Consider the following 26,623-nt stretch of genomic DNA (forward strand, 5'->3'; position numbering starts at 1 on the left):
CTTATCTTCTTTATCGTTTCTCCATCTCAATTTAGTCCCCCATTAATTGATATCTAAGCTAAAACCAACCTGGGTAACTTTCGCTCACTCTCTCTCTATGGATTCTTCATGCTCTCAATTCCTCTCTCAGTCTGTCTTCCCTGCTATTCCTTCTTCTTTCTATGATCTTTTTTTACTATTTTGTTCTTCACCTTTCATTGTCCCTGTGATTGACAACACCATCAGAAAACCCTACCTCCCATCATCTTCACACCTAAAATAAACAGATGATTCTTCCTTCTTGATACAACCAATTTCTATACTTTGATTTCCTTCTTTATTTGTTCTTCTCTGTCCCCCATTAAAGATCTTCAAGAAAGAAATCTCATTCAATAAAAAAAAAAGTCCCACTAGTACCCGTAAGCAGTTAGATAAAGCCATTTGAGACTTTCAACAGCAGTTCATAAAGTTCTATAATCATTGCACCCCCAACTTCACATGGTCCCATTTACTATGAACCCTTAATTAGATAATTTTTATCCTATAGCATCCATTCTTTTCATATTTCCTTTCATTCTAATGAACATGGAGGAATGAGAAACATTGTTTTGTAGCTGTTCAAAGTAATATATCTCTAAGATATTTCAATGTTTAGTCCTTTGAACCCAAAAAAAGAATTAAAAAAATCAACGTTTAGCCCACTAACTCTTCAATCAGCAACTCATTTATAAACGTGTTACTAAACACAAATATCAGAGACTCATTTCTCACCTGGAAAATAGTTCTAGCCTCAAATAAGACATGCAAGCGAAAACAAAGAAGCTTATTTGCTAGATGAGAACATAGAGAAAATGAACTTATCAACATAATGAAGCACCACCAAAGAACATGGGGAAATAAAAGGACCTTTGTTTCTTCAGTTGAAAAAGCCCATGCAGGTGAAACTTCAGTTATACTGAAAACTTGCTCTCCGATAGAAGGTTGATTATTATCTATCGCAACTGATTCATGACCACTGTAGAATGGGAGTTTGAGTTGTGGATCATGTATCAATCCTGGGGAATCAGTCATAGTGCGGTTCATCCACCTGCCGAAGCTGTCCTGAGTTTGCAAACCTTCAACAGGAACATTTGATGAATCATATTCTGCACCTATCAGCTCTTCAGGATCCTGTCTCATTCCCATTGTTTGAAAGCAATCTTGAAGTGGTAGTTGTACACCATCACAAACACATCCAGCAGTAGGTAAATTGTCTTCTAGGAGAATACCACCCTACAATAAGCCATAGATAGGGATTACTATATGGTTGATTGATAGGGATTACTATATGGTTGAAGTTAATAAACAAACATAATATTTTTAAATATTATAGTTGCTTGACCTCCTAATAATTGCAAGAGCAGGAGGCAATCGTAGACTTTAGTACATTGCATGGGAAACCATCCAGCTAGATAATCATGTATGCATCATTGTCAAGGCATAGCCAAGGTGTCCAAGCCTCCCAGGTGCCTTGGGCACATAGATGCCGTGACAACTATGATTGTAACTATATGAAGAATTAGCAGTTGTTCAGCAAGCTAACACAACCAATTGTAAGTGACACTGAACCATAAAATGGCACAGGACACACTTTGAGTTCTTAAATTCAAAAGAGTAATGTATGCAATAGAGAGCCTAAAATTTGAAGTATTAGTATGTAGCAACCGGCGATTAAAGCTACAAAATAAGAAACAATGTCTAAGTAAATTCAGAGACAATATGCATCATACTAATAAGGAATTTTGTTTGCATGAGCTAAAGTTCCTTCAGTGGTTGTCATGTCAATCTTGGCTTGATAGACCACCTACTCTGTACCCACATGGAGGACCCCTTCAGCTCAAAGCCTCAAACTAACCATTGGATGGCACCCCCTGCCAATGTGATTAGCTAGTAACCTTGTACCAAGTTTGAGTCAGATCTATGGGGTACAGTTGACCATGCGAAGACGTAAAGCCTTGTATTTCGGATTGGTTAGACTGCCCAAAATTTTCACCTAATTTTCATCCAATTTGCAGAGTGATGCAGATTCATTACAAATTGGGCTTCTCTTCTTAGGAATAAGTCCAGGGTTGAGTTCTATACAAGTTGGCCTTTGATCCCATGGGTTCTCTATGTGATAGGCCACTTTTATGAGGCCTAAACTGTGGGTTATTAGGTTGTATACTTGTACATTTCTTTTTTCTTTTTTTTTTAAATCCATAGTTTTAGTTTTGGTTTTAAAGTGACCAGTGTGGCAAGTTTGGACCAGTCCTTCAACTTACTTTTGGAAATATTCTCTTTAAGTTGTAATTCACTCTACTTTGAGTCTAGTTCAGTCTCCTGTCAGTTTACGTTATCCATAGGTTAAGGATTGATTAGGCATTTTCTTTTAGTATTGGATTATTATTGAGGATTTTTACAATAGGGGCAAGTATTGAAAATGCATTGCTGAATAGATTTTTGGGTTTTGTTTTCAGTTATTGATGAGGCAAAATGGCATGGTTGCAATGACCATCTTCTTCTCTTTCTTTCTTCCCAAGAGCATCTTTGACAATTCAACCTGCAGGTTGTCGATAAACTGTAAGTTGAATCATTCCCACCCTCAATTCTTCTTCTAATCTTCTAAGTCCCAAAAACATGACATGAATTTTTGTTTTCTACAAAACCCTGCCCACTAAAAAACCTCCACAGCCTTCTTTTCTTTTTTTGAAGAATCTCTAGAATCTTTTTTTTTTTTTTGGGGGGGGGGGGGGGGGGGGGGGTAAATAAATACATATTATAAACACCCTAGAGGGAAAGGACAAAGAATGATGAAAGGGGGGGGGGGGGGGAACCCAGGCTATTAGAGCCTCGGAGAAGACAATAAAGAGCTATCGAGTCCCCAAGTAACAATGAACCCTCCACAGCCTTACTTAACCACTAGAAGCCTTTCAAATTCAGCCTACATCCTCCCCAATGTCCCCACATCAATCCTACGCTCATTCCACTTTGCAGTCATTCCCTCCATTGAAACCCTACTTTCACACAAAGATTCCTCTTTTAAAACCTGAAACCCAAACCTAATTTGCTGAAAGTTTGAAATTCAGCATTCAAAATACCTCCGGAAAATCTTAAACCACCGATACTATCCCACATCATCCACTCGACTAAACCTAATCATCAAACTCCAACAGATATCTAATCCTAGTCCGACGTTCAAAATCTGTCTCAAACAGCTCTCTCAACCAGATCGAGTTTCTCTAGATCTCAACGAGTTTTTGCTATTCATTTTTCCATTTCGGAATGATGTTTCAATTGGCAAAAAGAGATGGGGAAAAAAGAACCATTAAATAGATGATTCGGCTTTGCATCCTAGGTTAATACTTGATATTCTACACATTGTTTGAGTGCTATGAGACACAATTATGCAATACATATTGAAGTGATAATTAAAGATTTAAAATTTCTACTACAAACCACAAGACACAATGGAATGTTAAGAATGCATATTACTGAGAAAGCCAACCCAAGTACAGGGAATAATAAGTTATAGGCACCTTTTACCCTGGTCCAACAATAGAATACCATAAGTGTTCTCGAAATATTTGTAACTTCAGTAAAAGAAAAATAAAAACTGTGCAGTTTTGTGTCTTGTATGCAAGGATCAAGACTTCATTTCACCTCGAGGTTTCAACCACCTTGAGATGACCAAACTCGAGATTAGGCCAAAATCTCGCTGAAACTTTTTTTTTTGGATGAAAAATTAATTAAATTATGGAAAGCAATCAAGAGCACATATACAAAGGGGATAGCGAGGGGGAGGGGGAGAAGACCAGTCAAGGAAGGGACTGGATAGAAGAAGCGAGACTCCAAGAACTAACAATCAGCCTATTTCTTGGAGAGTCAACAACAGTTGGATGGGGAATAGAGTGAAGTCTCGAAGAAACATCAAAATAAATGGCATTCCAAGTCATATCTTGAGATTGGGATTTGGAAGTCCATCTTCTCATGTTACACTCCCACCAAAGATGGTGGACAATGGCAGCAAAGACAAGCTTACCCACTTGGTCGCAGATAGTGGCACCGGCATAGTTTCTCAGGATCCATTCCAATCTCGGGCAAAGCCAAGTCGCGATTTGGGCCAAATGGAGGTCAGGGCTGAGGTCCAAACAGAGCGGGAGAGCGGGCAACAGAAAAATAGATTGTCAAGGTCCTCTGAACTGTTCCAACAAAGGGTAAAGTTGGGGCTGGAGGGGATGTGGCGAGCTAATGAGGAATGCTTGGGTAGGGAGGGTGAGGTTAAGGGCTCTCCAAAGGGTTAGGGAGTGGCGAGGGATGTGACCTTTGAACCAAACAAGGGGAGTCCATGGGACAGCGGGGAGGGGGTTCTGAGGAGGTTCAAAGCTGAGGCAGTAGATGGGATGAGAGGGGGGGAGGGAGCTCCAAAGCTATGTGAGACTTGGGTGAGGGGAGGGGGGACCAAGAGCAATTGGAAATAAAGGAGGAGAGGGGTATGGATTTAGGGATGTGAGAGTTATAGACAGTTATGGGGCCAAGGAGTGTGAACAAAATACCCATTGGATGCCAGGGGTCAAGCCAAAAGGAAGTGGTGGCGCCAGTAAAAACCTAGACAGAAATGAAGGAGAGAGTGCGACCACGGAGAAGCAGTAGCTTTCTCCAGATCCAGGAGGGGTTGGAGGGGAGCGGGACAGTCCAAATGGAGTCAGTCTTAAAGAGGTAGGAGTAGACCCAGGAGACCCAAATGGAATCATGTTTGGAGGCAATCTTCCAGATGAGTTTCATGAGACAAGCCATATTCATATCAAGAATTTGGTGGATTCCAAGACCTCCTTCAGATTTAGGATGGCAAATAGTCTTCCAGCAAATGGGATGAAGGAAGCGGGAAGAATCTTGGCCTTTCCAGAGGAAGGCACAAAAGATGGATTCCAGAGAGTGGATGGTGGATTTACGGAGGGAGAAGATACCACACCAGTAAAGGTAGGAAGATTGGAGGATAAAACGGATAAGCACCACTCTCCCGCAGAACGAAAACAACTTGCTCTTCCAAAGTTGGAGCTTTGTCCAAATATGATCAAGCATATGGGAGTAGTGGTGGCGGGTGAGCCTACCAGGGATAAGGGTAAGTCCAAGGTAGGTCACCAGGAAGGAGCCAAGGCTAAACCCAGATGATAGCTGAAGGAGGGAAGCTCTAGTGGCGTCAGAGATTCCTGAGAGAAAGATGGTGGATTTCTCAAAGTTGACTTTAAGGTCCGAAAGGGATTCGAAGGAGAAGATGGAAAGGATAGAAGAGATAGAGGAATGGTTAGCCTTTGAGAAAATCATGAGATCATCCGCAAAAGCAAGGTGGGTGAGCTTTAGGGATTTACACTTGGGAATGGGAAAAATGAGAAGTTGATCAGTTTTGGATTGGAGGAGACGAGAGACAACTTCCAGAGCTAAGGTGAAGAGATAGCGGGAGAGGAGACACCCTAGGCGGATACCAACTCGAGAAGAGAAGAATCCAGCAGGGGAACCATTGGTGATGATTGAGAAGTGAGGAGTGGAAATGCAAGTCTCGATCCAGTGAACAAAGGAGGGGGGAAGCCCATAGCTGAGAGGACTTCACTAATAAAATCCCATCAGATAAGAGTTAAAGGCTTTATAAAGGTCAACCTTCATGAGAGCGGCTAGGGAATGAGCAGATCTATCAACTCCTTAAACAATCTCGGCACAGAGGAGGATATTGTCGGAAATGCTACGGCCTGAAATGAATGCAGATTGATTGGGAATCACCAGAGAAGGAATGACCAATTTAATTTGATTGGCCAGGAATTTGGAGATGAATTTATAAAGGAGGTTACAGAGGGAAATGGGGCAAAAGTCCGAAAGGGAGGAAGCACCAGGCTTTTTGGAGATGAAGCAGAGGAAGGTATTATTGATGGAGGAGAGTTGGGAAGGATTAAGGAAGAAGCTGTGGATAACATAAATGAGGTCGGGCTCAATGAAATCCCAGGTGGCCAAGAAAACTCCCATGTTGAAGCCCTCGAGACCGGGAGCCCTGTTGGCTTTATGGGATCGGATGGCACTCCTCCGGGGAGGGGATAGAGCAAAGGGAGGGTAAGAGGGAGAAGTTAAGGGAAGGGAGGGGAGAGACGAGGGGGAAAGGAGATTTGAAAAGGAGATAAATTCTGCCTTAATACTAGGAGGGTCATAGATCCAAGCACCACTACTAGTAAAAAGGCAAGGAAGGGAATTTAAGTTGCGGCGAGCTTTGAGAGAGCAATGGAAGTAAGCGGTGTTGGCGTCTCCTAGATCAAGCCATTTGATGCCGGATTTTTGGCGGAGAAAGCTTTCCTCTTAGGATGCAAACGAGGATAGGAGCAAGGAAAGAGACTTTTCCTCCTCAACCAACAACGGGCTAAGAGGGTCGATCTGAAGAAGGGATTGAATTCTAGAGAGATCCAACCTACACAAGGTGACTCTAAAGGAGATATTACCAAAAGTAGCAAAGTTCCAAGAATGGAGGGTTATTTTTGAGTTCCGAAGCTTTCAGGCAAAAGCCACAAAAGGGAGAGAATTGTAGTGGATGGGGCTGGTACCAGGTACCAGGCATTAATGACAGTGGGAAGAAAGGAAGGGCCGGAAGCCCACATATCAAAGTACTTGAAGGGTTTGGGGCCAAAGGAAGGATAATCAAGTAGGTTAAGATGGCAAGGGGAGTGATCCGAGAGGAGACGGGGTAGAAATGGGCATGAGAAGAGGGAAAGTGAGTGATCCAAGGGTCGTTGACTAGAAACCTATCAAGTTTGGAGGTAATACTGGCAGATCCCGATCTACCAACTGAACCGGTGGCCAAACCAACGAAGATAAAAAAAAAGACCCGCATCGTCAATCCAGGAATTTAAAGCATCAATAGCCACAGGGTCAAGGGGTTACCTCCAATTCTCTCATTCGAGAAACGAACGATATTGAAGTCCCCCCCGATACCCCAGGGTTGACCCACCAAGGAAGAGGAGAGAGAGTGAAGGTCAATCCAAAGAGGATCACAATCAACCAGGCGGATAAAGCCATAAACGATGGATAGGTAGAAAGAGGGAGAGGAGGCAGAAGACAAATGGATGTCTATGCATTTGCACTCTTGTGGGTGTTTATGCGGTCAAATCTAAATGTATTTTCACACATCTAAATATTCTTGAAGTATAATTCACATTCGTGGAAACCTATTTTAAGTTTTAGAGTTTTTCACACGGCACCCACTATTGTTGGGGTGAAACTAGTGACCACCCACTTTTTTGTTGAAAATTACATGGCACCCACTTGAAAAATTACAAGTTACCCACAGTTAAGTTTTGCTCTTAAATGGCGGGTAAAATTACCTAAATTCCCTTACCCTTATTTAAGTCATTTAAAATTCAAATTGCCTAAATGCACTCAGGGCACTAAAATTACACAAATACCCTTAGATGGGTGAAGGTATTCTCTTTCACCCATCTTATATTTTGCTGAAAACTGTCCACCGCCGGAAACCATCAGACCACCTCCACCTCCCGGAGACAACTGCACCCACTGCCGGCTTTCCCCTGACCAGAATTCACCCACCGAAAATCAAATCATTCTACCTGAGATAACAAGCGACAAGAATACTGATTACCAGCTCTCCGGGTATGATCATCATGTGGGAGTTTTGTATGAGACAGTGCGAGAATTCCAAGATCTCCATTTCTGCCAAAAATTAGTGAGTGGTCTAGAAAGATCTCATAAAGCAAATCTGGATAAATGTTTTCTTTTGTTTCATTTGTCCTACATTTTATTTATGTTTGAATCTCCGTTTTTATGCAATTGGGTTTAACTTAGGATGAAAACAAAGATCGTATGGAATGGATGGAGGTGATGATTCTTTCTCCAACTGCACGACTCTGATGATACGAAGGTATTTTTCTCTTCTTCGGGGAATCCAAGCCAGAAATCTGATCCATCCTTTTTAGCGATTAAAAGTTTTTTTCTTTGTTTTTGTTAAATTTGTTTCATTTCTTGTTTCAGTATCCTAGACTATGTTGATTCATCTAAAGCGAATGGAATGGAGGCAATGACACTTTACCCATATGATCGACGTTGATTCAAACAGTGTTGTTTAATCATCTCAAATTCTTTGGGATCTATAAGCCAGTGAATCCAATCTTCTCCTTCTCACTGCCAACAGTAACAAAAATCAAGTAAATAAAAGCTCAAATCTAAGACCTTACGCTTCAGCAAGCACAATTCTACACCAAGAACAATAAATCGGAATTTTGGAATCTCTCCTCTGATGCTTCAATTTGTGAGATACAACTGATACAACTTCTCCAGCTTCAAAACCTCCACAGGGAATGGAGCCCCGTAGAAGATATTGCCTTCAACACTCAGAATAGCAAGATTTCTTATGAACTCCATGGAAAAGGACCGGATAATCCACTGGAATTCAAACTCAAACGCTCTAACCGGGAGGGAGTGGACAAATCTGGGATTGCTCCCTGGAAGGAATTAGACTGAAGATCTAAGTAGCGTAACTTGCTGCAGTTCCTCAAACCATCTCCAATGGTTTCATACAATGAATTCAATCCAATATTCAGTTTTGAAGGTACTGAAGCTCGCAGAGAGAAGTGACAGGAATAACACCAGACTTTTAGGGTTCAATGGATTTCAATCTGGACGAACTCCAACAATTCTTCCCTTCATATTCATCTTCATGGTTCTTGTGTTTGACGATTTGTCTATGTTGTTAGGGCATATGTTAAGTTGTACTTTGGGAGGGAAATCAAATCAATATCTGAGAAAGAAGACAAAGTGGAGACGACTTTTAGATACTCTATTGTTTCGACAAATGCTTCGACTCCATACTTGATTCAGGGAGATCCAAATCTGAAATCCGTTTCTATTCACATTTGAAATCAATTCCTAACCTTCCAGACAATCTCAAAACTCCAACACTGGAAACATTCAGTGAAGAAGTACGAAAAGGGGTTGAATATCAATAAAAGAAGATAGGTTGCACGAGAGAGAGAGAGAGAGAGAGGCTAGAGTATTTTTGTAATTTCCCTGCCCAAACGGCATTTACGTAGTTTCAATTCAAATTTTTGAATGACTTAAATAAGAGTAAGGGCATTTAGGTGATTTTACCCACTATTTAACAACAAAACTTAAATGTGGGTAACTAGTAATTTTTCAAGTGGGTATCATGAAATTTATAGCATAATAGTGGGTGATAACTAGTTTCACTCCAAAAATAGTGGGTGTCGTGTAACAAACTCTAAGTACTATTAACACATGTAAATGATCATACTGTAAAAATAGTTACCTAAATAGGTGTTCTTTATTCCAAAGTTCCCAAGATTTTGGACCTAAATAACGAAATCTAGTCCAAATCCCAATCAAGAAATCAATTTTGTTTCACATGTATGTTTTGTTTTAGTGACCTCGAAACATATGAAAACTCATGAAACTCAAACCATGCATGTAATCTCATCTCAAAATGGTTAAGATTCTTGAGTTTTCCAAGATATTGAACTATAAAGGACCCACACGCTGTTTTAAATCTTTTGGCCTACTCAAATTTGGCTGGTTCACAGTGGATCCTAGATATTAGCACCTAGTTGTTGTCCTACCAATTTAGGACTAGATTATGAATCCTTCCTTTCTCTCTTCTGCAACTTCCTTTGGAAAGGCCAAGAATCCCCTAAATTTCTCCACTCTACTAGCTGGGCTTCCCTTCGTAGACCCAAATCTAAAGGAGGCCTTGACATCTAGAGATTTAGGGACTACAACATTGCCACTTTCCTCAAACTCATATGGAAAGCTCCTTTATAGAGAAAACCATTTAGGTCTATTTGGTCTACTCTTACTTCCTCAAAAAAGGCTTTATTTGGACCGCTCCCACTCCGCTAACCCATCTAGGACTCAGAGATCCATCCTCGCCCTTAGCCCTGTTGCCCTCTCTGCCATTTTCTTTTCCATTGCTGACAACTTAGATATCTCCTTCTACCTTGACTCCTGGCACCCTCTTGCTATTCTCTCCAAACCTTGTAGGAGCCAGAACAATCTACTCTTCCAGGATCCCTAAAGAGTCCCCTCTCTCCTCCTCCATCCCTAATGAAAATATCCCCTCAAGCCATCCGCCTAAGCTTTACCAGAGTGGTCCCTTCTCCCCCCCCCCTCTCCAATCCCTTCCCCAGTATGGGGGCACCCACCTCTGGCCACCCTCCAAGAAAGGATCCTTCTCCTTCACTTCAACCTGAAACCACAATCAAACCCCCTGACATAAGGTCATCTAGAACAACTTAGTCTGGTTTAAGGGACATATTCCTTGCCAAGCTTTCACTGCCTAGAGAGCCCTATCCCACCACCTCCAAACCCAACCATCCTCATTAGTCGATCCATCTAAGCCTCCCCCTCCTACATCTTTTGTCCAAAAACTGAAGACCCTAACCACTTTTTCTTCTCCTACCCCTTTAGACCAATACAGACTCACGCCCTTTCCTCGATCTCCTCAACCCTTCAAGACCGAGTGTCGCTGTCTCACCTCTTCTTTTAATGGTTCCTTTATTGTTGACATGGTGGGAAAGCTCTTCTTTGGCACGTGAGCTTCTCATATTTGGTTGGACCAAAACCTATGTAGATGGACCCCCAAATCTCTCTATTTCAAGCAAATTTGGAAGGCCTCTTATAAGGACATCAGCTCCAAACTCTCTCTTCTTGCTCCCAAACCAGTGGTAGACTCCCCAAGGAACAAACACATTGTTGTTACCTGGGGCCTACATTCTTCTTTGTTGACTCCAAGGCACTTTTAGCCTTAAGTCCCCCTTCCTTTCCCCCCCCCCCCCCCGTATATCTCTGCCTTTGGGTTGTTTATAATTTCTAATATATTTTTAATTCACAAAAAAAAAAAATGAGTGGCAATAGAGCAGTTACATTACATATTTACGCTGTCAAGGCAAATTTGGATTGAAGCCCATCCATGTCCACTATGTCTTGGCTCAGGGAACTGGTGACTTTTTTGAGTTCACCAACCTTGGTAAAAGTTAGCTTCACTTGTGTGTATGCAAAAAGATATCTCTTCATTGATTTTAAGCCAACAGAAAAGAGAGCTAAGCCTTTGTCTGAATAAAAGAATCAAGTAATTACTCATTAAGATGTTTAATATTTAACTATCCCACACAAAAATATAATATCAAACAATGGCATAATAGTTGGAAACTAAATGGATCACTAAGAATGGGAAGGGTTGAGATCAAAGGGGATGAGGAAGGGAGAAGTATAGTGTTAGGACACTAACGTTGAGGGTGTAGGGATAGAGGGACTGTAGGGTATCTAATCCAAATAACCATGTGGCAGATATAATGAGCTACAAAAGGACAAAGACAGGTGGCAGGGTTCTACTGGGAGCAGCCACTATCAAGTTGGCCTACGTGTAAAGGAGTTTATTACGATTTGTTGGGACTATTTTAGAGTGACGTCAAGGAATATATAGGGGGGATATGGATAGTGTTGAGGAAGCTGTTGAGGTATTTGAGTCATACCCAATTAGGTTGAGGTACTCAAGTTATACCCAACTTATTGTTGAGGTATTTGGGTCATACTCAACTTATGTTCTAATATGAGCCATCAGATTAGTTACGATCTAACGGTGTAATGGGCCTTGTAGGAGAGTCCAATTACCAATAGAATTCAGTATTTATTCTATAAATACTAGCCTGAAGCAGCGGTCTGGGTATTCCAAACTAGATACTCAGGGTGTAATGCTTTAAGCAACCTCATGCTTAAATCCCTAACCCTAACAATCTTAAAGCATTAACTTTTCTTGAGAAGTTCTTGTTCAGAGAAGGTGATCGAACGCTGCTCGACTCAAAGTTATCTGCAATTTAGAGTGAGTCAACTCCTTCGCACAAGTAAGTGTCTACTTATATTTGTACCTGGTGTCTTTCTAAAGAATAGAATTTTCTTTTAGAAATTTGTTATAATTCTTGAATGAATTAGGCGGAACAATTTTTGTTTCGATTAAGAAATCCGATCTGTCGTAACTATTTCGGATGAATGACCAGGCGGAATGATAACGTTAAAGGTACTTTAGCTCCTGCAGGTTAGCAGGTTATTATAATGGGTGAACTTTTAACAAAGTATTCATTACTGTTGACACTTGCTTTTTCTCTTTCATAAATTGAGTTCCTTTTTTGGTCATGCATTGAAATTGGAGACATTGAAATTGGAGATAATATTAACTTGTTTGCAGAGAAACAAAAGCAAACGAATTTATTGTTCTTAAAGTAGACATAAGGTTTTTTCCTTTTTGAAATTTACTTTGACAGCCATACTTTTTGGTTAACCTGACAATGACATTTTTCTTGGAATTAGGTTTTTGAAGTAGACATAAAGTGTTTTATGTTTAAAAAAGTATTTTACACAAAAGACAAAATAACTTTATGTTCTCAGGTTTAAGAATCGAATTCTTTATTGTTTTTCATTGCATTGAAATCTGGTAAGTATCCTTTTTTGTCTTATTCATTGATTTGAAAAGAGGAAGAATCGAATTCTTTATTGTTTTCATTGCATTGAATTTTGGTAAGTATCCTTTTTTGTCTTATTCATTGATTTGAAAAGAGGGTCACAGAAATATTGTTTTGATACATTTGTTTATTCTGACAATAAACAGTGATAAAGCAAAGAAAGATTAAACATTGCTTTATTTCCCCTTTTTCTCTCTTTTCCAACTGAACATCATAATTTTGAAAAGTAAGATTTGATGATGTTTTGTAATTCGGTAATGAAAGTTTGATAATGATTTGATTATTTCTATATGTTGGAAATTAATGGAAGTCTTATCATTAATTAATTTTATTTGTATCTTCTTTGGTTACTGTATTTATCCAGGATAAAAAATGGATGTTGTTCCAATTGACATGGTCAAACTAGACTTTTACTGGATCTGAGTTTAATACCTGGAAAAGAAAAACACAATTTGGATTACGGTATCTGAAAGTGTTTCATACGGTAGAATCCTCTTTTGAAAATACTGTTGAGGAAATCAGTGAATTACAATGGAAAAAAGATGAGGTTTTTTGCAGAGACTACTTGTTGAATGTCCTGTCAAATAGACTTGCAGAAACCTACAACAAGTTTGCAAGTGCTAAAGAAATATGGGACAACTTGGATGCTCAATATAAAAAGGAGGAAGAATTGTCCAAAACTCATCTAGTGGACAAATTCCTGAACCTCAAATTTGTTGAAGACAAAGAAATACTCCCTCAAGTTACAGATCTTGAAAATCTGAGATCCAAACTAGTCACAGAAAAAGTAGATGTTTGTGATCAATTTCTTGTTGGGACAATTATTAACAAGTTACCATCGACCTGGCACTCATTTAAAACTGAGATGTATAGGAAAAAGGTACAGGTGGGGCTGGATGATCCCAAACGGTTCATACGAATCGAAGATGAGAATAGACTTAGTATTAACTTGGAGATGGTGAATAGACAAAAATCTGCTGTGAATATGGTCACTTATCCCAAGTATAATTCTAAGCAAACCAAGCCACACAAGAGTGAACCCAAGAAGTTGGAGGCCAAAAAGTCTATCTTACACAAGAAGAAGGGCAAGTGCCACAACTGTGGAAAATGGGGACACTATGCATCTGAATGTAGACTACCAAAAAGGAGTGATGGACACACTAAAAAGAAAGAAGTCAACATGACGATTGATAACACTGAGCCTAGACATTTTGTAGCCATGGTAGGCACAAAGGAGGTCAAGACCAGTACTTCTTCAGATTGGTGGTTGGACTCAGGAGCTACATGTCATGTTTGCCACAATAAGAACTTACTGACTGACAGCATCAAGGTTTCAGAGACTGTAATAGTTGCCAATAGAGCATCAGCCATGGTAACCCACAGAAGAACTGCAGATCTGATTCTATCTTCAAGTAAGAAACTAACTTTAAAAGATGTTAAAGTAGTTCCTAATTTAGAAAAGAATTTAATTTCACTTAGCCTTTTATGCAATGCTGGCATGTGTATTTCTTTTCATAGTGTTAGTTTAACTTTAACTGTTAACTCTCACTATTTTGGTCGTGCTTATCTAATTCATGGTATGTATAAACTAAGTTTAGGAAATGAGACTGTTAGGTACCTGAATAAGGCTACTTAACAAGGTGGAATAACTCAAGAAGAAAAAAGGGACTTTGAATAAAAATTGAATAAGAAACAATACATTCTACCAGCAGTAGGTGATTCCTACGGCTACCCAAGAGCAATGGCTCTCACATAAACTTCTCTCTATATCCTTTCTACTCATCCTCCCCCCTATTTATAGTAATTACATTCCTATCGAATTAATTAACAAAATCAGCCTACTTCGAGTAGGACTCTTCAAAAGTAACCTAACTGTAATGTAACTCTAACCTAGATGTATTATGACTCTTGACTCTCTAAATCTAATTCTAATAACCTTAACGCAGAAGGACTCTTCATGCTTCAAATTTGCCAGTCGCCTGAATGCAATAGGACTCTACTGAAAACGACAGAACTCTCTTCACTCTTCAAACTGTCAATCGTTTCCTTGGGAGTGCTTTCCTTGTCGAATATAGACTCTTGATATCAGGGGTTTATCAGAGACCATAAACCATATTAGTTCAAACTTAATTGATCCTATTACATTACATTATAGATTGGGACATGTGAACTATAGGAAGATGGTCCATTTTTCCAAAATTTATAATATACCATTAGATAGGTCTAAAGGTTTTAACAGATGTGAAGTGTGTGCCCAAACAAAAATTACTAAAAAACCTTTTCGTCAGGTTTCTAGAAGCACATAACTTTTAGAACTAATACATTCTGATCTTTGTGATTTTAAAAATTTCACAACTCGAGGAGGACGGAAGTATTTAATTACCTTTATAGATGATTTCTCCAGATATTGTCATATTTATCTGTTAAAATCAAAGGAAGAAGCATTTGAAAAATTCAAGATTTTTAAGAGTAGAGTTGAAAATCAATTAAATTTGAAAATTAAACGGCTTAGAAGTGATAGAGGAGGTGAATATTCTTTGACAGAGTTCAAAACTTTTTGTGCCTCTGAAGGTATAATTTTTGAAACTACTGCACCTTACTCACCACAATCAAATGGCATAGCTGAACGTAAAAAACGGGACGTTAACGAAATGTTGAACTCCATGTTGTTGACTGCTGGCATGCCTTCCTGTTATTGGGGAGAAGCAGCATTAACTGCGAATCACATTCTGAACAGGTTACCACATTCAAAATTGATTGAGACTCCATATGAACTATGGTATAAACATCCTTGTAGAATTGACCTCTTAAAAACCTAGGGTTGTATTGCGTATGTAAGGATACAAGACCCAAAAAGACCAAAGGTAGGACCTAGAACAAACATTTGTGTATATCTAGGATGTGCAAAAGATAGTGCTGCAGACCGGTTCTTGGATCTATCAACCAATGTGGTGATATGAATCTAGGGATGCAGTGTTCTTTGAAGATAAGTTTCTTCGAGATCAAGGCAGAACCTTACCAGGTCTAACAGAAATGGTTACAGAATTGATAATGGAATCTGAACCAATTACTGTTGACACTAATCCCAATTTGATCATTGAATCAGAACTTAGGCGTACTTCCAAAAGAGATAGAGTACCCAAAGATTTTGGTGATGACTATGTAACCTACCATTTAGAGAATGATCCATCTACCTAGAAGGAAGCAATGAGATCTAGGGATTCTTTGTTATGGACAGAGGCAACTGATGATGAGATGCACTCTTTACAACAAAATAACACATGGACTTTAGTTGGTTTACCTAAAGGTGCCAAGTGTGTTGGTTGTAAATGGATATTGAAGAAGAAACTAAATCTTGATGGTTCTGTAGCTCGGTATAAAGCATGTTTAGTAGCTAAGGGCTATACTCAAGTCAGTGGGGTGGATTACTTTGATATCTACTCACCGGTCTGCCATCTAGCCACGATTAGAATTCTTCTTGCTTTGGCATCTATTGAGCACTATGTTGTGCATCAAATGGATGTAAAAACAGCCTTTCTCAATGGAGACCTAACTGAAGAAATTTACATGAACCAGCCTGAAGGGTATGTCATGAAAGGTCTCGAACATAAAGTTTGTAAACTAAACAAATCTTTATATGGTCTTAAACAAGCACCTAAATTATGGCATCAAAAATTTGACAAAACAATAAAGAGTTTTGGGTTTCAAACTAGTAACTCTGATAAATGCCTTTACTATAAGTCTATGTCAAATAACGTTGTAATTATTTGCTTGTATGTAGACGACATGCTGATTCTTGGTTCTGATCATTCTGTAGTGAGTGACATCAAAGAAACCTTAGCTAAAGAATTTGACATGACGGATCTTGGTGTTGTAGACACCATTCTTGGTATGAAAGTAAGTTTTTCTGAACAAGGAATTACCCTTAGCCAATCCAGTTATATCGAAAAACTACTTTCTAGATGGGGATATAGTGAATGCAAACTGGTAGAGACACCATATGATTATAACAAAAAGCTTACACCGAATACTGGTAAAGCTATGAATCAGTCAGAATATTCTAAACTGATTGGTAGTCTCATGTATGCAATGAGTTGCACTAGGCCAGACATAGCCTATACAATAGGCATGCTGAGTCGCTTCACATGTAATTCTAGTACAGACCACTGGACTGCCCTTGAAAGGTTAATGAGATATCTTAAGGGTACTACAAACTATAACCTTTGCTATACTGGACATCCTCCAATTTTGGAAGGATATTTTGATGCATCATGGTGCTCAGACATAGGAAACAGCAAATCCACTAGTGGTTATATATTTACACTAGGTCGAGCAGTTGTTGCGTGGAAATCTAAGAAACAGACTTGCATTGCTCTGAGCTCTATGGAATCAGAATTATATGCTCTAGCCTTAGCAGGGGATGAGGCAGAGTGGATAAGAGATTTGATCCTGGATATTCCATTGGTTAACTTGAAGGTAACTTCTTTGAGTTTGTTCTGTGATAATCAAGCAACGATAATGATAGGTAATAACTCACTCTATAATAGTAAGAGGAGACAAATTAGGCTAAGATAGGCTGTGCTGAATTATCTTATTGAACAAGGAGTGATCTCTTTGATTGATGTAAGATCAAAGAAGAACATGGCAGATGCCCTTACAAAGGGATTAGACAAAGATCGAACATTCAAAACTGTGGGGGAAGTGGGGTTAAAGACCACATAAGTAGGTCTTAATCCAAAATTTCTATGTTATTTTGAAGTGTTTCGAATATGATCTAGCCATTGTTAGCATTCATGACAATGTACATATTTCAGATAATTTGGTAAGATTGTGAAGTATAAAGCTTTGTGAAGTCATTCCACTTTGATGATGTAGCAACCTTTATATGAAGCTTGATTACCTTATTACTCCAAACAAGAAATATGGAAATTGTTAAATATGTTTCAATGATGTTATTGTTATCTATATATCATTCCACATCTGATGATATGTCTTCCATAGAAAGATTTGTCATTCCAATTTTGATGACACAATCAACAACTATGTTGGACAAGATGATTATAACATTCCAAATAGAAACATGGTATGGTTCTTGGTAAAATAAACCATTTAGATCTTGTTCTTGTAGAGAAACTTGATGAGAGTGCAAATGTTCTTTCAGTCATTATATGGAAATGTACTAAGTTCTTTTAGTAGAACTAGATACTTGTATATATATATTGTCTAAATGATTGGATTCATTTTCTTATGAAATTCATTGAAAATTTACAGGAAATGACGAAAATGGAGGAGAGCAACTTAATCTGGAGCTCGACGAGGATGATTTACTTGATGAGTAAAATCGCTCAAGGCTAGAAGGAACTATTAATTGTCCATACAAATTAAATAGTTTATATAGAACCTTAATTTGATTTGATTTTGTTTAGATTGATTCTAAAACAAATGATTCTATTTTGAAGTATTCATTTGAATTTAATTGGATATTATTCAATTTGGAAAGTTATGAATGATTCTGTATTGAGTTTGAACTTTACATTTCTGGGACTAATCCTAGAGCCATATATAGAACATAGGAGGAGATTGTTGAGGTATTTGAGTCATACCCAATTAGGTTGAGGTACTCAAGTTATACCCAACTTATTGTTGAGGTATTTGGGTCATACTCAACTTATGTTCTAATATGAGCCATCAGATTAGTTACGATCTAACGATGTAATGGGCCTTGTAGGAGAGTCCAATTACCAATAGAATTCAGTATTTATTCTATAAATACTAGCTGGAAGCAGTGGTCTGGGTATTCCAAACTAGATACTCAGGGTGTAATGCTTTAAGCAACCTCGTGCTTAAATCCCTAACCCTAACAAAAGCTTGCTTGTAGGAAGGGAAAGACCCTCAATGAGCGAACTGAAGAGAGTTCACTAGGGTGTGTCTTGTTGGTTGCTTCAGTCTTATAATGTAATGGAAGAATTTAGTAGGTTAATAGGTGTTTATGCTTCAGTTGCAAGTCCATTTCCCATTATTCATTCTTATTTTGCTTTATTTCCATTAATTGCTTCAGTTGGGACTGAATGATTGCCTCACTCAGGAGAGAACTATTGCCAGAAATACCAGGTTGTATTGGGTTGTTGCTGGAGTGTTGCAAGAAACTGCAGCTTCTTATCAAATAGAGAAATGTTGGAAGAGGAAACCGCAGGCAACAATGTGTCACACTCTTGCCCATGTTCATTATTTAATGGGATCTTTAAAATACATCTACACCTGTATAGTGGTTAAAGGTTAAAAGAGGAAAGAAGGAAAATACAACTTTTAGCTGAATTACATATAAATCCGTGTTGAGAAACACTATGTTGGTAAAATGGCTTATTGATCAGTGTGATCTCAAGCCCTCTATTTATATAATAAACTAGAAAGAACACTATTACATAAATACTCTTGGGTAACAAGAAATAGAAATTTACATGAACAAAAACTCTAATAGAGTTGAACTCCTAGTAGAACTCAACCAACACTCCCCCTTGAGTTGAGGCATAGATATTAGTCACGCCCAACTTGCCTACAATAGGAAGGAAATCTCCTTCTTTCAAACCTTAGTGAAAACATCAGCCACTTGGTCTCCATACCTCATAAAAGGCATGTTGATAAGCCCTCGTTCCAGCTTTCCTTTGACAAAAAACCTGTCAATTTCAATGTGCTTAGTTCGATCATGTTGCACCGGATTATTAGCAATACTAACAACAGTCTTGTTGTCACAATATAGCATCATAGAGTTTGGAACTTGGACTCCAATATTTCGTAGCAAGCCTTTCAACCATAGTAGCTCACAAACTACCCGAAGCATAGCTCTATATTCAGCTTCGGTAATGGATAAAGCTACCACATTCTGTTTCTTACTTCTCCAAGTAACTAGATTACCTCCAACAAAAGTCCAATAACCTGAAATTGACTTCCTGTCTGGAGATCCAGCCCATTCTGCATCAGTGTATGCTTCTACTCTTAGATTATTAGTGGGTGACAAAAGTATTCCTTTTCCAGGAGTTCCCTTCAAATACTGTAGTATTCTGGTAATAGCCTTCATATGAGCTAAATATGGATCATGCATGAATTGGCTCACTATCCCCACGGCATAAGTGATGTTTGGCCTAGTGTGAGACAAGTAAATAAGTTTCCCCACCAACTTTTGGTATCTTCCTTTATCCACTGGTTCTCCCTCTTTTTCTTTAAGTTTAGCTCCAACTTCAATAGGGGTATCAATTGCTTTACACCCTAATATTCCCACTTCTGATAATAAATCTAGGACATACTTTCTTTGGGATAGGAATATACCATTTTTTTATCGAGCCACCTCAATCCCTAAGAAGTACTGTAACTTCCCTAGATCTTTAATCTCAAACTCTCTGCCAAGAAAGTCCTTCAACCTTTGAATTTCTTCACTAGTATTCCCTGTGATGAAAATGCCGTCCACATAAACAATTAGAAGTGCGATGTTAGTACCTGACTTCTTAACAAATAGTGTACGATCATCATAGCTTTGCTTGTACCCAATCGAAGTCATTGCCTTCAGGAGGCGTCCAAACCAGCATCTAAGAGACTGTTTTAACCCAAAAATTGATCTCTTCAACCAACAAACTTTTCCTACAGTATTGTCGGAGAAACCATGTGGGATTTCCATATAGACTTCTTCCTCTAACTCCCCATGTAAGAAGGCATTCTTTACGTCTAGTTGGTGCAAGTTCCAGTCTTTGTTCACAACTACAGATAACAAAACTTTGACAGTGTTCAGTTTCGCAATAAGGGCAAAAGTCTCTTGATAATCAATCACATTGGTCTGTGTAAACCCCTTTGCAACTAGTCTAGCCTTCAACTTGTTGACTGATCCATCCATATTTTGTTGAACCACAAACACCCATTTGCAGCCCGCTAGATTTTTTTTCGGAGGAAGTCTAACCAGCTACCAAGTATCATTTTTCTTCATTGCCAGCATTTCCTCTACTATAGTTGCCTTCCATCTCTTACTAGCATAGGCTTCCCGCCAACTTTTAGGAACAGATATAGATGATAGAGAGGATATAAAAGCACGGTAAGAGTCAGACAAAGCGTCATAAGAGACATTTAACAATGGGATGTTGAGTACAAGATCTGATTCCTTTTCTCACAGCAATAGGAAGATTAGAAGAAGATACCTCAAGGGGAACAGTAGAATCTGATTATGGAGCAAGAGACTGAAGTGGTAACGTGTCACCTTTCTCCACCTACTTTAGCCGGTTGTAATTCTTCCTCTGATAAGTCTGCACCTCCATAATCGGGTCAATCTTGTTTTGAAAGACCTCAATAGTGTGCCTCACATAAGTGATCTCCCCCTGACCAGGTTCTTCACATGATTCAGTCCTTAGGTATACTGGCTAAAGTCTCCCCCTAGTTAGGAAACACTTCTTAAACTCCTAAGTTGTGGTGTGGTATTGTGATAGAAAGGTCTAGAGTTGGAAATAGCACCTCTCCTCTAAGACTCTCCCCTTGAAGAGGTATATAGTAAGGGCAAAACTCATTAAAAATGACATCCATGGAGACAATGGTTTTCCTAGAAGGAGGATGATAACATTTTTACCCTTTTTTAGTAGCAGAATACCCTAAAAAAATGCAACATAGGCCACGGGGAGCCAGCTTACTTTGATGGGTTGTGATTATGGCATAACAGACACATCCAAACACCTTTGGGGGAATAATAAAAGAAGATGGAGAAGCTCATTAGGGCATTTAAAACCAAGTATCCTACTGGGCATCCTATTCATAAGGTTAGAGGCAGTGAGTATACCATCACTCCAGTATTGGTCAGGGACATTCACAGCAATCATCATGGTGGGAGATCTCACTCTCGAGCGAGATCTCGCCACCCAGAAATACCGAGATCTCGACCGAGATGGCGAGATCTCGGTCGAGATATGCCAAAAAATTGGCGGTAGTCTCGGTAGCCCATCTCTGTGAGTTTTAGGGCTCTGGTTGGGCTGAAACTTGGTATTTAGCCTATTTAAGGCCTTTTGAACACATTGGTGGCCTTAGATTTGTGAGAAAATAACCCTAACTATGTCTCCTACGTCGACCCTATGTGTAAAACCAAAATTCTGTGAAATGCAAAGTTAGAGTCTTAGAGAATAGAGATTATAGATATAGAGTTAGAGTCTTAAAGAGTTAGAGACAACATGTAATGTAATTATGTAAAGATATCAAGTAATTCAAGACTTCAAGTTAATGAGTTATCATTTATCAACCATCAAGTATCAAATACAAATATACAATAACATTACACATCAAGTATTCAAGAATCAAGCCAACAAGTGATCAAAGTTCAAACTTCAAACTATCAAAGATTCAAAGTAATAAATTGTTAAACACTTAAATGTCTTCAAAATTTTACAACCATAACTCCATAAGAATTAAGAAGATTACAACTTACAACTTACAAGTTACAAGACTAAGAGTATCACTCAACATTCCGCATCAATTGATTTTGAACGGTGGCCACATATGACTCCCAAGTCAATTGATCACTGAAGTATGTCACATATCGGTTTATATGATCATTATATGTTTGCATGTCGAATCTTTGGAGGAATAGCGATGCAGGATAACCGTCAATCGTGGGTGGGTGAAAGAGCCATTGTTGTTGTTGTTGTTCATATAGTTGTTGAGTATTTGGGTACGGGTTTCTAAACCACTCATTTAACAACCCACCTTCACTCCCATATGCATACTCTCCAGGTGAAGGGTCTTGAGGAATAGTATGACCTCCATAAGAAGAATACCCACCGTAATCTGACCCGGTGCTGTGATCCCCGTATTGGTACCCCGATGACAGGCTCTGCTGTTGTGAATCACTCTGATCTAGGCTCATGCTTCCCATGTTCAATTCAAGATCATGCATGCTCGCATCATCATTCGGTTGCCCCTACCCTTGCTTTGATCTCGCTCTTCCAACTCCTACTATAAGTCCGAGAGATAGGGAAGCTGTGGCTCACATGTGTCGGATGACTCGGACTGGTGGAGGTGAGTCAGGTGACTCCCTTTGTTGACGCTGACTTCCACCAGAAACACGACCAGCCTGACTGCCTCCATGACTCGAACTCGATGTCTGATTTGGGCCACTTGGCCGTCTGGTATGAGTGGTATCATCGGCATCATCATCTAAATCCCCACTACTAGTTGTCACCTCAGTTGTTTGAAGTCGACCAGGTGGCTCCATAAATGGTACAGCTGATCCTTTTGATGCCGCTACAGCAACCTGACCCTCATCAGAAGATAGGTGCTCGGCCACGACATCTCGGGCCCACAAAGAAGAAGCAATGGTAGGATCGGGCTGCCCTTCCGGCCCATCCAAAGACCTGGCCACCTCGATCCCTAACCCACTGATATATGACATCATCTTCCTCATCTTCTGCGGGGGGCTCGTGGAATATATCAGTCAACTCAATCGGTTCACGATTGTCGTCATCTATATTATCTTGTATGTGCCCTACTCTCAATCTCATGTTGTAATGCACATACACCAAGTTCTCGAGCCTCTTACTCCCCAATCTGTTCCGTACCTTACTATAGATGAGCGAGAAGGTGCTCCAGTTCCTCTCGCAACTAGAGGATGAGCAAGTCTGTGAGAGTACTTTAATTGCTATGTCCCTGAGATTTGGCGCACTAATTCCATATAGAAACCACCAGTCAGCTGCATAACCAAAAATAAGAATGCATTAGGCAAGCAAATCTTTATATTTATATAACTTATCAATTATCATTTATAAAGTTATAGACTTATAGTCTATAGACTTATAGACTTAATGACTTATAGAGTAGTGAACTATTTACCAGGATCAGTTTTTTTCCTAGTTGCAACTGCAGAAGGCTTTCCAAAACTCCCGGAGGCATCCCCGAACTCCCCGATCCGTACACCAATTCTTCAATTATTGTATTATGTATATGCTTAATGCACTAATGCAAGAAGTTGAAGAAACAATTGAATAAGTTCTCACCTCTCCATTAATTGTCCCTTGCATGATGGGATTTGACACAAGCTCATTCACCACCTCTTGCACCGCAGTCATCAACTTTACATCAAGCCCCAAATCATTCTTGTAATGGTACTTTGGGTTGAGGTAGTAAGCTTGCATTGTGGAAATAAAAAATTTGGTTAGTGACTTAGTGATTTGGTTGTTTACTAACTTACTTGTTTATAAATTATAAGTTATAAGTTATAACAAATAAAGAATTTAAATTAAAGTATACAACAAAAACTTAAAGACTTAAAAGTGACTCACCAAACAAGTGCAAAGGATGCATCAAGTGCATCTCCCATCTATTATCGATGATCCTCTCGTAGGATTTGAAGGTGCTAGGGGCAGCAGCTCTAACCAACTCTTTCATTTGCTGGAGGGCAGCATATATGTGGGCATTGTGGACTTCTTCTCCGAATCCACCATCCTTAAAACAAACACAATAGGCTCTATAATGCCCAGTGTCCTATTCAGCTGCCTCCAAAAGGAATCATCAGCAATGGTTTGTTGGGCTAGTAATGCATCAGGATGGCTAGATCCACGCCAACCAAACCACTCCTCACTTACAAACATGTGCCGAAGACCCACCACTTTCTTCTGGAAGCTTTTCAGAGCTACATAGTTGGTGGCGAATCTAGTCAATCCAGTCCGACTAGATCACCCTTACAATGGTTCCTCATCATCTTCAAGACATAACCATGGTTATAAATAAAATTACTTACCCTTCTAGCCCTCTCAACCACAGATCTTGATTGACTTTCTTTTCCCCAAGTCCTTCAACATAAGATCAATCGAATGAGCAGCACATGGTGTCCAAAAGAGGTGGATCCTGCTGCTCTTCTTCCTCATCAACATTTCACCAGCTTTTTTGAAGTTTGCACCATTATCTGTGACAATTTGGACAACATTCTTTGGCCCTACCTCGAGGACCACCTCCCTAAGAAGCTTGTAAAGGTAGTCGGCATCTTTGATCTTATCCGAGGCATCCACCGACTTGAGGAAGGATGTCTTTCCATTGCGACTCACCATGAAATTAATGATGGACTGTCTAGTAGGACCAGTCCATCCATCAACCATCACGGTAACACCATATGTACTCCATTGTTCTTTTAATGATTCAATGTATTCATCCACCTCTGCTTTACCTTGGGTAAATATTTATTCATTACTTCCCAAGTCTGTTGGGCCTTTAACCCCTACACCGCCCTAGCAACTCGCATTGATCATCCCCCGATAGTATGGTGTTTTGGCTACATTGGGTGCAATGTTGTTATAGAGCATGAATTTGCTTGATTGATAACCTAGCTTCCTCCTCCCTCTCGCCTTCTCTACCTCCAAAGAAACATATAGGGAATGCTTCTTTGATAGATGTTTTGTTGGTTGAAGAGGGAGGGGTCTTGGTCAAATTTGGAATCATAATGTGTAGTCTTCCTCCTCCTCCTTTCGGTCCTCTCAGTCTCAGTTCCCTGAAAACTATGTCTAGGTGGCATAGATGCCCCTGACCCCGAACCACCTGCTCCCCTTGTTTGTTCATATTGCCTCACACTATCGGCATGTAAGGACTGTCTCGCTAGCTTCCATTGCGAGCCTTCATCTCGTCTCCATTCGGCTCGTGACTCAACACCCATAACCCTCCTCCTCTCTTCATCATCGCTTGATTCCTCATCAACATCAAGAGTAGGTCTAGATAGCACTATATCCTCAAATTCCCTTTGCTTTTGTGCCATCTCTTCCTTTTTTTTGTTTCCCTCCCCTTAAAGTTGCCGCAATTGTTTTTTGGACTTCATAAGGAACCCCAGGGACACTTGGCAACATCTTTATAACCACCAGCCAAATGTTGCTTTAATCTGGTTGAACCACCAAAATTCAAAGTCTTGAGGCAATACTTGCATCGGGATTTCTTCTTGTCAGCAGTCAGTGGATCCCCATGTTGCCAAGCAATGTCCTGAGTCCCACTACCAGTGCCGCCACTCCCACTAGTTGCCATTTAAGATTCAAATGTACAGCATTGAAAGTCTGAAATACATACATGAATCATGAATATTCCCAAATAATCATTAGAATAATTTTTAGATACATAAAAACATGTAAAAACTATTTATAAAACAACAAAACACACACTTTGTTCTAAGATAACATATATACACTGCTCAAACAAACATGTTAGTATTTTTAAAATAAACTACATAATATGAGCATCATTTTAAAAAAAAAAACAGATAAATTTTTAATAACATATTATTTTTTATAATTATTTTATGTAAAAATAATTTATAAAACAACAAAACACACACTTTGTTCTAAGATAACATATATACAATGCTCAATAAGACATGTTTGTATTTTTAAAATAAACTACATAATATAAGCATCATTTTAAAAAAAAAACAGATAATTTTTTAATAAAATATTATTTTTCATAATTATTTTATTTAATTATTTAAGTATAAAAAAAATACAACAAGCATGATAATCAAAATATTAATACATGAGATTGTAGCCCTCTAAATGTAGTTTAACATAAATAATAATCACATTCATATCATAAGTATTTATTTATAATCTTTAATTTTAATTTTTTAGATAATATATTTTTTAAATACGAAAATTAAAAAAAAAAATTAATAACAGAAAATTAAATTTGTTTCCATGAAAGTGTAGATCTAAGCTTGAACATCAACATATATTTATATCACACTCATACAATCATTGTAGAACCTTATATTTGAAAAAAAATCAAATTTGGGGAAAATCTTAGATTTCTTGAAGATCCCTTGAAATATGCTTGAATCACTACAAATATGCTTCAATTTGTTGTTGTAGATGAGTTGATGATGTTGCTATGTTGAATCCCCAACAAATTCCGGCCAAATTCCGGCCAAATATGGGCTTCCAGCGAGATAGAGGAGAGAGAGAGGCTCGAGAGAGGCGAGAGATGCCTCTCTCGAGCGAGACAGGGGCTTTAAAAAGCCCCTAAAGCAGCTAAAAAAGTCCCGTTGGCGAGATCTCGAGCGAGATCTGCAATGAGATCTGCGAGATTGCAGATCTCGCCAGAGATCTCGTCTCGCCTTTCTAAAA

At 39.0% G+C, this 26,623-nt stretch overlaps 1 protein-coding gene and 1 non-coding gene across 2 annotated transcripts in view; one reads left to right on the plus strand and one right to left on the minus strand.

Annotated features, from left to right (window-relative positions):
• The window catches only part of LOC149019535 (calmodulin-binding transcription activator 5-like), an 80,318-nt gene that overhangs the window by 27,468 nt on the left and 26,227 nt on the right, over window positions 1-26,623 (minus strand). Inside the window, exon 9 of the mRNA XM_089153530.1 lies at window positions 886-1,251. Coding sequence (XP_089009656.1) covers window positions 886-1,251 — 366 coding nt within the window. The remainder of the gene's footprint in view (window positions 1-885; window positions 1,252-26,623) is intronic.
• On the plus strand, window positions 7,858-7,952 carry LOC149019536 (small nucleolar RNA Z103). The gene has a single exon (XR_016173319.1). It is a non-coding gene; the product is annotated as a small nucleolar RNA Z103 (small nucleolar RNA).

Source organism: Hakea prostrata, chromosome 4 (assembly GCF_041222555.1).
Source record: "Hakea prostrata isolate BN-2017 chromosome 4, UWA_Hpros_2, whole genome shotgun sequence".
Lineage (NCBI taxonomy): Eukaryota > Viridiplantae > Streptophyta > Magnoliopsida > Proteales > Proteaceae > Hakea > Hakea prostrata.